Here is a 12,725-nt window from a genome sequence, read left to right as displayed (position 1 = left end):
CATTATTATTCTTATTCTTATTTTGTCTCAAACTTTCCTTACTATGTGCTGCTAGAAGTGGCAACAGAATACCAAAACCCCTTACTAGCAAAACAACATGGTAAAATATTTTGTCCTCTATACACAATGACTTTGCTGTAGGGAACAAGCTGTCCCCATATTCTCTTCAATTTCTTTTGCAGCTGTGTCTTCCCAGTGAATTTTCCTGCAGGACAAACTCACATGCAAGCAGAAATGTGGAAATCTGCATGTTCTGCATACATATTGTCTTTCTGTTTCTAAATGAAAAAATTCTAGGGGACAATGCAGGATTTTCTGCTTTTCAGCAGTTAAATCATCAGATTTTCTACCAATTAACTGTGGAGGAAGAAAAAACTCTCCAAAGCACATTTCTGATTCTAGGTACAGAAATATAATAATGGGAAGCAGTGGACAATGTGCTGCTCTTCAATATTTAAGCCCACATTATCACTGAGATACAGTCACATCTGTGCTAAGGAAAAGCAGAATCCAAGCCTATACAAACAGGTATGCCAACCAACTGGCCAAAATCAGAAGATGAATTCGTAAAAAGAAAAGCAGATGAAGTGTCAGTAAAATTCCAGATGAGATCTACAGCAAATATACAACCATTTTTGAGACTGAACACTTTTTATTTAAAAAAAATGGTATCAGCTACTTAGCAACCACCCAAACAAAAGTGTGAGCTGCTGTTTTTCTCCCTGCTTTATACATATATTGATAGGAAAGGTAAGTTAATTTTATTAAATATAAGGACAGTCAATACAAAAATTTTATACATTACCTCATATTGACAAAATTTCCCCATACAGCTGGAAAATAAGAAGAGAGAAAAGATTACAAATGTCATACAGCAGTACCCAAAGTAATTTTTTCCTATTATCATCAGATGGAATTTAAGACAATATTAAGTATGCCAATCACAAACTAAGTTACATATACACCTCCCATACATAAGTGTCTAGAACACAGTTTCAGAGTATGGGTGGAATTCTGATGATATTACATGGGACTGTAAAAAAATACGCAGGAATTATCTAACCTGTAATTTGGGACTGCACACAGATTGGATAAATCAGAACACTTGTTTATTAGGGATACTGGAAAAAACGACAAGAGCAAGAAAAGAGCCCTGTGGACCTGAACCACACAAATTGGAAACTGCAGAGTGACAAAAGACTGGCCATTACAGGCTAGAGCTAAACCAGTCCAAAGAGGTGCCTCAGGAGTCCAGCATTAAAGGTAGCAAGTGCTTGTGTACACATATAATTCTGTCTAAATACATATATAATGTGATGTAACCACAAAAGACACCTAAGCAATATAACTTACAATGTAAGTTATATTGCAAGTAAGCAATGTAAGTTATATTACAAGTGAGCAAACAAAACTCATTTATTACTCTTTGTATGGAAAAAGTTTTATAGAAAGATAAATCACAATATAAAATCAAAGACCAAAAGATGTAACTGGTCAGGGCTTAGGAGATTATAGGAAGACTATGAGAACACTGACTTTACTTTTAACTTTCAACTAGGAAACAGATTGTAGTTTAAAGTGAAAAAATTAGAAGCCATAAACCAGGCTACACTGACAACGAACACTTGACAACTTTGCATCATCAAGATAAACAAGTTTAACATGGAACAGTTCTGTAAGGGATTTTGCAAAACAAGCAACACAAGAAATATACTCCAAGCATCTCCAGAAAATCATTCTGGAGTTGCTCTTTAAGAGACAAGGCTCAAGCTAAGGACCAAATTACATTGGGTCTTAGGGAGTAGCCTATGCAGTATTACCATACATACAGAAAACTTCTAAAGTGTCCACAGATTTTGTAAGCTGTAAAATATTTTGCCTACCTTTAGGCTTTGCACATACATTTCCATCACTATTACTCAATGAGCTCATGGATAAGGTGTTACAGAAACAAAACCAAAAATACTGCTACAGTCACAGGCACCTTCCAGGCAGGAGAAATGAGACATTCCCAAGAAGGAGGAGTGAGGATGACACAAATAAGGATTCAGTAATGCAGTTGTTCTAGCCTTCAGGGGATGGGAAAGCTACTGAACTGTTTTTAAGTGCTGAGTGCTGCTGAGTAATTCACGAGTAACTCAAAAGAATCCATGACAGACTAAGAAACAAGCTGTAGGAGGGCTCTGTGTTATCTGTGGTGATACCATAAAAACACCTGTCATCTTCTGGGGAAAAGATAGGGGAGCTTTATTATATTAGAACAAATGACCCATAAAATCCAACTGAATTTTTAAATAACCTGGATTTTGTGTCAACTAGATAAAGTAAATTTAATGTGCTGAAAACAGAATACAGTGTTCAGCACAGTAAATTCAAGATATTTACCCTCTGGCTAGGATTTTAGAATTATGTATGACAACACTAAGGAAAAAAACACTTTTCTTTCAATGAGTGATGACAATCCGGCAGTAACAGGTAAAGAATTCTTCAGTTAAACAGGACTGAGCTATACTTACAAAGAATTATTTTTCTGGGCTACAGAAAACAGAATGTAAGTGGTTATGCAGTGGCAGGAAGCATCTGGGTTTAGCTGGTGAAGTAGGAACTGATTGAAGAAGAAAAAAAAAAAGAGTTGCCAGCTGCAACAAATACCACCCTCCCAGTTTTGTTGCAAAGACAGTGAAGCCACGTTGCATTCAAAGAACTGGCTTCCTAAAGAAAACATGTGACTTGTGTGTGCTCAGTGTCCACAGCAGGGAAGGGAAGCTCAAAAAGGCATTCACATCCTTGCAGAAACACTGTTTTTGATATCTCAATTCTGTAGGAGAACATGACCTTGCATTAAACTTTTCCAAAGTGTACTGGGTACCACTAAAAAAAAAAAATTGCAAAATTAATCACACAGGAACTATCATACAGAGAGATCTGAAGAACCCTGAAGTCTCTCATGTGTAGAGAGATATTGCAAAAACTCACTTCAACATACTGACTGCCTTCATAAAGGATTCTGAATATGCAATTCTAAAAAGGATCTCTGGCTACTGGTGCTCACATGGAGCTTACACCAAGGTTGAAGGGATCAGAGCTAATATTTTTGTACAAGAGTGGAAATAAGGTTTGGCTGTTTTTCTTCCAAATACACAGCTGTTTATATAATGTGCTTACCCAGCAGCAGAACCAGAATCACGCCTGGCTCACAGAGGATTTCCTTGCCCTAAAGGTCAAGTCAAGGCTGGTTTGACATTCAGGCAAGAATCATGGAAACACAGAGGTAAGTAGGTCCAAATCCACAAGGAGAATGATGAAAATTACAAGCCTAAATTCAAGATGAAAATCCTTACAGGCATCACAAAACCACTTGACAGGCCCATCAAGTTCAGGCCCCAAAAGTCTGCAAACACAGATGGTTAAGAAAAATCTTCCACATCAGCAAGGTCACAAATTAGGCACTACACAAACCCAGCTTTCAAAAGCATGAGACTCCTAATGGACCAAATTTGAGCAAACACTAACACAACCCAGAACTTCACTGTAAAAGCCAGTTTTAAAAATTCAAGTCTAAAGCCAAATCTTTTAAGCCAAAAGGTATTAATCCAGGATAATAGTCCTGTGCCAATTCTCAGACTGTAGAGATTTAACATCCTCACCCCCCCACAGCCACACAGAACATACTCTGTGAAGAACTTCCAACTTATCCAACTAGAGGGCATTCATAAACAGTCTTCCTGCCATCTACCAAAACTCTGTGCAAGGGAAGAATTCATGATTCACTGGACTAGACAGAAGCATGACTTGTAACCTAACAATTCAGACACTCACCTACAACAGAAGGAGACAGGGCTTCTACTTTCAAAGACGGATTGTAAACCTCACCCATTGACTGATTAAGGTCATAGCAAATTGGCATTAGGGAAGTGAGCAGAATATCTGAATTGTTGTAGCCTGGTTTAATGGGCTGTAGGAAGAGTAAAAATAGGACTACACCTATTTGAGGTGTTTTTTTTCCCCTTTGCATCCTTTTCATAAAATAATGAAATAATTTTTATTGTAGCATTTTTGCAAGGATTAATTGCAAGTACTATGAAGAGTAAAGTAAATTAACCATTAATCATTCCCACAGACATTTCACTTTAAAGTGAAGGCTTCCAGGGAAGGACATCATCTCTTGAGTGAAATGATGAAGAACTCTCTAAAAGAGTCTCTTTTATAAAAGAAAATATTTCTGTAATCGCAGTATTTTTATTAAAGAGGTATTTACATTTATCTGACTAAACATTAATCACTCAAGGTTTGTAGAAAACCCAAATGCTTTTTTGTTTCTTTCCCCAGCCACTGAGATTAGGCTGTAACTACCTGGCAGGCACAGTCTTACAGTAAAATTGTTGTAGGTTTTCAAGACTTCTCAAAGCTCCCTTAAAGGCAATTAGTCATATATGAGTAAAGAATTTGGCGTTGGTTTTGTTCCTACTGAATATATTTACATTCCTGAAAATTTAGAAGTTTGTTTAGTTTTTCTAGAGAAGCCCCACTCTGAAATGATGCTGAATGCAGAGGACTGCAATGACAGGGATACTGTCAGCAAAGGAATAGTCCAGGAGCTTATCCTTTGGATACAAACCAATCATGCCTACAACACAATCCTAAAAGAAGCCTGTATCTTTATCCCTCCTTTATGGTCTCTTTAAATGACATAAAAATCAAGTCACAGACTACCACAGGCCCTCAACAGTAAATACACTCAATCTGAAATTATTAGTGACATCACTAGTTTCAGCATCACATACATTTTAAAACAGATATTTTAAAAAGCAAAACCATGATGTCCATAGAGTACCAAAACAGATGCAATCTCTTTTAAAACCATATTCTTTCCCAATTGCTTTGTTGTTTGCATTTTCAGGACTGTTAAAGAAACTTTTATACAAACTTTTGTCTAAATAGATTTAGCTGAAAGCACAGGGATTTTTCCCTGTATCATCCACCTTTCAACTTCTGCTCCACAAAATATAGAGATTACAAGATGATGTTTGTTACAAATAGATTTCACAAAAACAGCATGCAGGAAAAATATGAATTGATATACAGTCATAATCAGAATTTTTAGAGCAAACTATGCTCTGAACATCCAAAGTGAATTGCGTCAAATTTTCCATTTCAGAGAGATGCAACAGCATTCAAAAAAGGGTTTGGGTTTCTTTCTTTTTTTTTTTTTTTGCTTAAATCTGGCTCTCAACAGTCACTCAGCAACTTCAGTCTCCTGGAATATATAAGGTTTTAGTTTCCAGACAAACCTGACAAAAAGGGAGAATATGTAAAGGGAAATCATAAAATGCTTTTAATACAATTGCATTAAAGTTTTAATTTAATTATTTTACATATTTAATAATGTAAATAAAACAATTATTTTCTTTAGGAAACTATTATTTCCCACACAACATCTTGTGGCTAAATCGAGAAATATGACTTTGATGGACTACTCAAGAGATGGCAGCTGGGTGGCTGCACCCAGGGCTCAGTGCCCAGGGGGAGATCAGTAACAACTGGTGTCCGTCAGAGGGGTGCACTGGGACCAGTACTGCTCAGTATCTCCATTAACGACACAGACACAGCATTGAGCCCATCCTCAGCAAGTCTGCAGATGACACTGAGCTGGTAAGTGTATTGAGGGAAGGGATGTCATCCAGAGGGACAATGACAAGCTTAAGGAATGGGCAAACATGAACCTCATAGAGTGCAAGGTCCTGCACCTGGGTTGGAGCAACAACCAGTGTGAGTACAGCCTGGGTTACAAGAGGACTGAGAGCAGCCCTGTCAGGCAGGTCCTGGGGGTACTGGTAGAAAATTTGGACATGAAATGGCAATATGCACTTTCAGCTCAGAAAACAAATCAAAAACACTGGGCAGCACCAAAAGAAGTGTGGTCACCCTGTCAACTGAGGTGATTCTTCCTCTTTACTCCACTCTCATGAGACACCACCTGCACATGGTCAGAGGAATAGAAACCCCTCTCCTACCAGGACTGAGAGAGCTGGCTAGAAAAGCCTGGAGAAGAAAAGGCTCTGAAGAGACCTTACTGTGGCTTTACTTAAAAGGGGCTAACAAGAACAATGAAGAAAAACTTTCCAGCAAGGCCTGTAGTGAGAGGACCCTTAAGAGGAAATGGTGCTAGCCTGAAAGACAGTAGGTTTAAGTAAGATGCAAGGAAGCAATTCTTTACTATGAGAGTGGCAAGCCTTGAACAGGTTGCCCAGAAAAGTTGTGGATGGCCCACACCTGGAAACAACATGAGGTTGGACAGGGCTCTAAGCAACCTGTTCTACTGAAAGATGTAGAACATTCCCCCAGGGAAGTGGGGGGCTGGATTAGATGATCTTTAAAAGTCTCATCCAATGCAAACCATTTTATGATTTGCCCAATATATTTAAAATCACCTTTTATAGTCTTGATTCCTTAGGAATAAAAAAACCCTCTCAACTGTAGTCCATTTGTAATTCCAGCAGTATGTCAATTTGCTTTAGAAAATTATTTTACTGATGAGTGCATTTCACAATATTAGTGGAGATAAGAACATACGATTACTAATCATAACTTTGTAATAAGAAATGTCACTTTCCTGAATGAAGTCTATGATCATGCCTTTGGGGAAAGTACAACAACTTGAGTATTAAAAAAGATTAAAAAGAAAATACACCTCTGGTAAGTCTAAATCTATCTCTGTATGGCAAATAGTTCTTGTTGCATCTCCCGAACTGATGCCTTGCTCAACAGTAAAGTTCCTGCCCCAAATCAAAGACAGCAGATAGGAACTATTCCCACATGAGAAGTATCCTAGACACAAAGACACAGGGTTTGCTAAGGGAAAGATGCTCTCTCTGTATCTTGGACAGCACCACTGCAGCTCTGTGTCAACCCTTCAGCTAGTCATCAACTAGCAAAACAAAGGCAACACAACCACCAGGAAATTTCTCCACTCTCTTAAGAACAAACGCTTACACCTTGGCAAGCCAATACTCTCCCACAGCTGTGTGATATAACATTATGCAAATTTTCTTTCTTTACAAGAGTTAATGGAGCTTCATACTGCATAGGAAGGTAGCCAAGGGTACTTTTTCTTACATTTCAATTAGCATCATCACTTTATGACTGAATTTTGTTCTTAGTTTCCCAGATGGAAAATTCTCTTGAAATTTTCTATTTAGTCTTTTTTCAAGTTCTCTGTTCCTACTCCTTCCTGCCTCATATCTTCAGCATATCATTCTTACCACTGCTCCTCCACTGACCCATCTGTTGATAGCTAAGATTGTTTTCAGTGGACTCAGAGAATGTTCCAATGGTCAGCACTGTAACAAACAAATTCACTTTTCCCAGCTACCTTTCACAAACCCCTTCAGGTAAATTGATGCCATAACCTCCACCTCTCTCTCTCTCCAGTCCATAAATGAGATGCTGAAAACTACCAGTTTCAACCAACCTCTGCTTTGGTCAACTAACCTTAGAAAAAAAGAGACTAGCAATATAAATGTCAGAGAAATATTTCCCTTTGCAAAAACAGAGGATAAAGAAGGAGTGTTTGTCCTTGAGTGGAATGATGACCAGGCTGTCTCCTGCACATGCTGCAGAAGAGACAAATACTAAGTGGAGGTAAAAGATGAAAGACAAATATTAAATGGAGATAAGAGAGGAACCATAAGATTAATTTCTCCAGATGCCAAAAATTGTTTTAAAACATCATGGCTAGCAAGGCATAGTCAGAGTCCATCTATTCCTGACAAACAACTGAAGCATGAACAAATTTTCATAAGCTACAGGAGTACAGCTAGTTGCAAGCCTGACAAGCAAGGAAGTGGAAGCTCTTACAACAGTGAGCCTATTTGCATAAACCCACAAATGAAAGGCAACTTGGTGAATGTGAACCCAGCCAGCAAGCCTGATATCCTACACAACCATTTTGAACTCTTCCATGGCCAATCAGTCCTGACATCTAGTTAAAAATGGCTGGGGAAGGAAGATTTCTGATGCTGATTAACACTGAGACACCCTGAAGCAATAGGGGAGGACCAACTTGATAACTGCTCTTCTATTACGAAAAGTGGAAGTAAAAGCTTATCAAAACAAAACATTAAGTAACATTTAATCTTCGTTTTGAACATATGCAAGACAAGCAGCATGCAAGGGGCTGGTGAGATTCAAACTGGAAAGCTCACTCACACCTCGATATTTTGAGACGCGAATATTGTATTCTTCCTAGCTGATGAAAAATTGACAAAAAAAAGGCTAATCCTATAAAACAAAGGATAACAACCATGGAAACTAGCAAATGCTGTGAAAAGTCAAGCCACTATACTACGGGATGTACTTCCCTCACATTATTTTGACATTTGATTTTAAGTTGTTCTAATAGCTGTGCTATAACTTATCTTACAAAGGAAACGAGGTCTTGAGCTTAGATCTCATGACAGCACCCTACTATTCCATTTTCCCCTGGGAAAAGGAAAAAGGCTACTGATATACTTCCTGAGAACCATTTGATCTACAAATGAGTAAAGAGAACTGCTCTACTTTACCAAAAATAGAGCTCTTAACTTTTTCATTAAGAACATGCAACTGCCCTGTCATACATCAGCAGATTATTTACAGTAGCATCAAGATTAAACCAAACCATGCAGATTGATGAGCTCTGGTCTTTAAATCCTGACTACAAGATTCTAAGTGCATTTCCAACAACTTAAATAGGTTCTGATTCTGCAAAGACAGTACCACTGAAGCATGGTTGCACGTCCATATAAAGCTGAATATATATATATACTCTTAAAACTTCCAAGGGAGTGAGCTTAAGGTGTCTATGTATTGACATCCCATCACACAGATGGGGTTTTTAAAAACAGAAGAACACTCTCAGCCTGCATATAAGTTATTCATATTGTGGTGACACTGAAGTTTTTTAACATTATTGATTTAATTCACTGCTCTTTTATGATCTGTCTACATTTCTCATTACAGACAACAAAAATCAATTAAACCCACTTCACTTCTATAATCACCTCATGTTCTGAAGCTGTGGTTTCACAACAGCTTACTCCATGATGTAAGTGGAGCTCATGACTGAAAGAATTTGTTTCAGTCCACCTCCACACACCCCTCCACCCCACTTTGATTAGCATTAGCACTCCTGCACTTCTGCTGGGGGTTAAATGAAAGTTGGAGCAGAAGACTTTTTCTCTCTAAAAAAGGGCAATGCAAACTCAACCTCTGGGCAAGGTTTCCCACTATATGTAGCATAGTATAGTCATGCAATGCTCACAGAAGAACACAGCACTGAAGGTGAGTCAACTAAGCTAATTATGAAGAGTATAAATAAAAAATTGACTAGCAGCCTGACATATTACAGAGTGATTCAGACAGCTTGCTAGCTGCAGTATCTCCAAATTCATCACCTGGGCAGTGGGGAACAACATCACCCCTTTCACCCAGGGCCTACAGAAAAGGTAAAGGTAAACTTTATTCACTTCCTTTTTCCAGGAAACAGTTGCTTAAGTCACAACAGCTTTTAATTGCCTGCTACATAGAAATGCTCCTTTTGAATTCTATTTTTATACATACAAACCATGCATAGCACAATGTTTTGAGTGAATGATTTTTTAAAACCAATATAAATTAGACTTACAGAAATGAGGCATCAAATACTACCTTAATTCAAATCCAAAGTAAGGATCTTTCTGGCTCTAAGTGCTACTAGGGAACCAACTGAAGTCCATAAAGGAGTTCCAGGGGTTTTATAATATGACTCTAACAGTGTATATCATGTCATGATGCTACTCCAACCAAAGTAAACAGGACTCCTGCGGAGACAGGCTCCTAAGTGTAGACCTGCAAAGCATGTGATGGCAACACTGCCAGCAGCACTGCCAGCTTTTATCCCTTTTTACCACTGTGCACCACCTCCTCAAGCAGGGCCCAAACAGCTGTTGAATACCCACATTGTCAAACTGCTGTAACACAAAAGGGTGATCTCAGTCCAGACCAGCTCCTTCATCTGGTGCACAGCAAAGAAATTTCAGTCATTGTATGGATGGGGAGCAGAGATAATGAACACAGCCCAGCCATCCACCACTGTGTGAAACTACCAAGAGAGCCACTCAATGACTCTTGAGAGTGAAATAGCTCACAGCCTTTCAACTGTATGCAAAAGTTCTTTCTCTAGTTTGCAAACTCGCACAGAGAAGTTTTCAGGCACCTTTGTAACCAATTTGCATTCAAAGGCAAAAGATTTCAATGATATTGAATACAATATTTTTCTAAATTACGTTCCCAAAACATTTGCTCAGGGTTTCACACACAGGCTGACAAAATGGCACTATTTAAAAAGTCCTGTCCTCTAGTTCAGAAAAAAATATTGTCCTTGCCAACTATTCCATTCCCTGTAAAATGTGCTGCAAGTCTGAATGCCCATGCCCTAATACTGAATAGAAATTCATGGAAAGGAGGCACACAGCCTAAAAACACTTAGTCATTTGGAGAGTACTTCAGAAAGAAGGAATGTAAGAAGTGCCAGCACATACACCTACACCAGCTGCTCAGTTTTCTCAGATTCTCTGCTATTTCAGTCAGGCATTATTTGACTGCAAGCAGAGTGTAGTGATGATTCAGTAACATTGTGAGGAGTACCCTTTTAGGGTAGGTGAATGGGATCATAAATAATTACTCCTGAGAAAAGCAAACAAAAAATATTCTCCCTAGAATCTGATAGAGCTGTGGCATCTGCTACCATACCATACCATACTATGTAGCTGACACCTAAAGATTCCACAACTTTTGATCTCTAGTCAAAAGATGGGAAAGCACAGCATGTTAGATTTGCAAAAAACATGTTCCCATCAGACACCAACTTATTGCCTTTTCAAGCCACTTTTTTGCCACACTGACCTGCAGTCCCTCTCCTTCTGAATCCCAAAAAACAAGCAGTCAGAAGGCTTCTCCTTAAGGCTACTTTACTCACAACGTTAGAAAGCAAACACCAATTACTGTCCAGAGAATATAATCAATAGCTAGGTCCCAATGACTGTGTCACCTACCACTCAAATCCAGTTTTCATAGCAGCCTATTAAATTATGTTTTGAAAACTATCACTCTTAGCAAAACATGTAAGTCTTTCAAAGAAAGGAACTGACATTAAGCTGTCAAGATGCAAGGGACCTAAATTCACTCGGACAAACAAACTGTCCTGAAAGTCAGAGCTGAAACACAACTTCAATGGTAACAGAAGCACCTAAATAGTGAGGTCCAGTAAAGACAGTAACATATGGTAATGAAGGGAATTGCTGTGTTTCTGTGGTAGGAAACACCACCCCTCTAACAAAATTACTTGTGTTGTACCTCTCCACCTTCCCAAATCCAAAGGAAGGATCTGAAATGTGATGCACACACCTACCCCCAAAGCTAGCTCACCTATACCTATGTGCCTTCAGGCAGCAAGAGAACGGCTTGCTCCCTATCTGCACTGACAAGATATCGTGCTGTCCGCATAGAATCTACCGGAGTCTGAAAACGAAACCGGCTAAAATAAAATAAATTAAAATTGCAACAGAAGAAATAAGTACGGGAAGAGAGCTGACAGGACAGCGTTTAATCCATTTAAATCTATCTGAGTCACTGCTAGTAAGTGAAGTCATAAACATCCCCGTCACTGGCTATTCTAAGATTTTCTAAAGTACCTCTGTGCCTCTTCCCCGGCTCTCAGAACTCCAGCTACGCGCCGAGTTAATAAACAAACATTTATTTAGCCCTCAAAGGACTTGGGAGGATTTTACAAAAGCCAGACACGAGGCCTACCCTGGAAAATCTTCCCTGAGGGCTGCTCACCGCTACCAGGTGGCGATCGGGGCGGACAAAGCGCGGTCTGAGGACAGGAGCGGCTGCGGAAACACTCGCGGAGCCACGTCCCGCCCTTACCGCTCCCCGCAAGAGCTCGGGACGGGGCAGGGGAGCGCCGGCTGCCGGGGGACGCCCGGCAGGGCCGCACGCGGCAAAGTTTCCGCAGGGCAGGAGCCCCGAACCCCGCGCCCGGAGCTTCCCGCGGGGAGCCCCTGCCCCGCCGGACCAGAGCTGCGGCGCGCCCGCAACCGGGCAGCGCAACGGGGTGCGGGAGGTGCCGCCGCCGCCACATCTTCCCCATCCCCTTCCTCCTCCTCCTCCTCTCCCGCACGGCAGGGCGGAGGGGACGGGGGGCGCCGTGCCAGCGGGCAATGAATGGCCGTGCCAGACCCGCCCCCACCCCCGCTCACTCACAGGCGACGTAGGCGACGAAGGCGAGCCCCATGAGCAGCTTCATCTTCCTGCGGTTGATGGCGGTCAGCAGGCGCAGCAGCGGCCCCTTGCTCACCATGCCCCGCGGCAGCGGCACGCAGAGCGCCGGGCACGGCCGCGGCCACCCACGGCTCCGCTCGGCCCCGCTCCGCCCGCCCCAGAACCGCCCGCGCAGGCGCGGCGGCGGCAGCGCGCGCCCGCTCCCCCGCCCGCCCCTTCCCTCCCGGGCCGCGGACGCGGCCGGAGCGGTGGCGGCGCATGCGCGCGGCCCGCGCTTCCCTCATGACAAGCGGTCCGGTCCCGGCCGCGCGGTCCCTGCGGGGTGCCCGGGGAATGGAGCGCGCCCGCAGCCTCCCGCTAGCCTCGTCTTTCAGGGTGCTTCAGGGTCGGGCGGGCTTGGTCACTTGTCGCCTGCCACTGTG

At 41.3% G+C, this 12,725-nt stretch overlaps 1 protein-coding gene across 1 annotated transcript in view; it reads right to left on the bottom strand.

Moving 5' to 3' along the window:
* UXS1 (UDP-glucuronate decarboxylase 1) overlaps positions 1-12,440 on the bottom strand; it is a 54,797-nt gene extending 42,357 nt beyond the window's left edge. Inside the window, exons 1-2 of the mRNA XM_036386246.2 lie at positions 12,286-12,440; positions 806-833 (exon numbers count right to left, since the gene is read on the bottom strand). Of these exons, the coding sequence (XP_036242139.1) occupies positions 806-833; positions 12,286-12,382 (125 nt within the window). The 5' untranslated portion in view covers positions 12,383-12,440. The remainder of the gene's footprint in view (positions 1-805; positions 834-12,285) is intronic.
* Positions 12,441-12,725: the final 285 nt, after the last annotated feature.

Source organism: Molothrus ater, chromosome 2 (assembly GCF_012460135.2).
Source record: "Molothrus ater isolate BHLD 08-10-18 breed brown headed cowbird chromosome 2, BPBGC_Mater_1.1, whole genome shotgun sequence".
Lineage (NCBI taxonomy): Eukaryota > Metazoa > Chordata > Aves > Passeriformes > Icteridae > Molothrus > Molothrus ater.
Note: the sequence above shows the minus strand (reverse complement) of the source record. Positions and strands in the feature narration are given on the sequence as shown.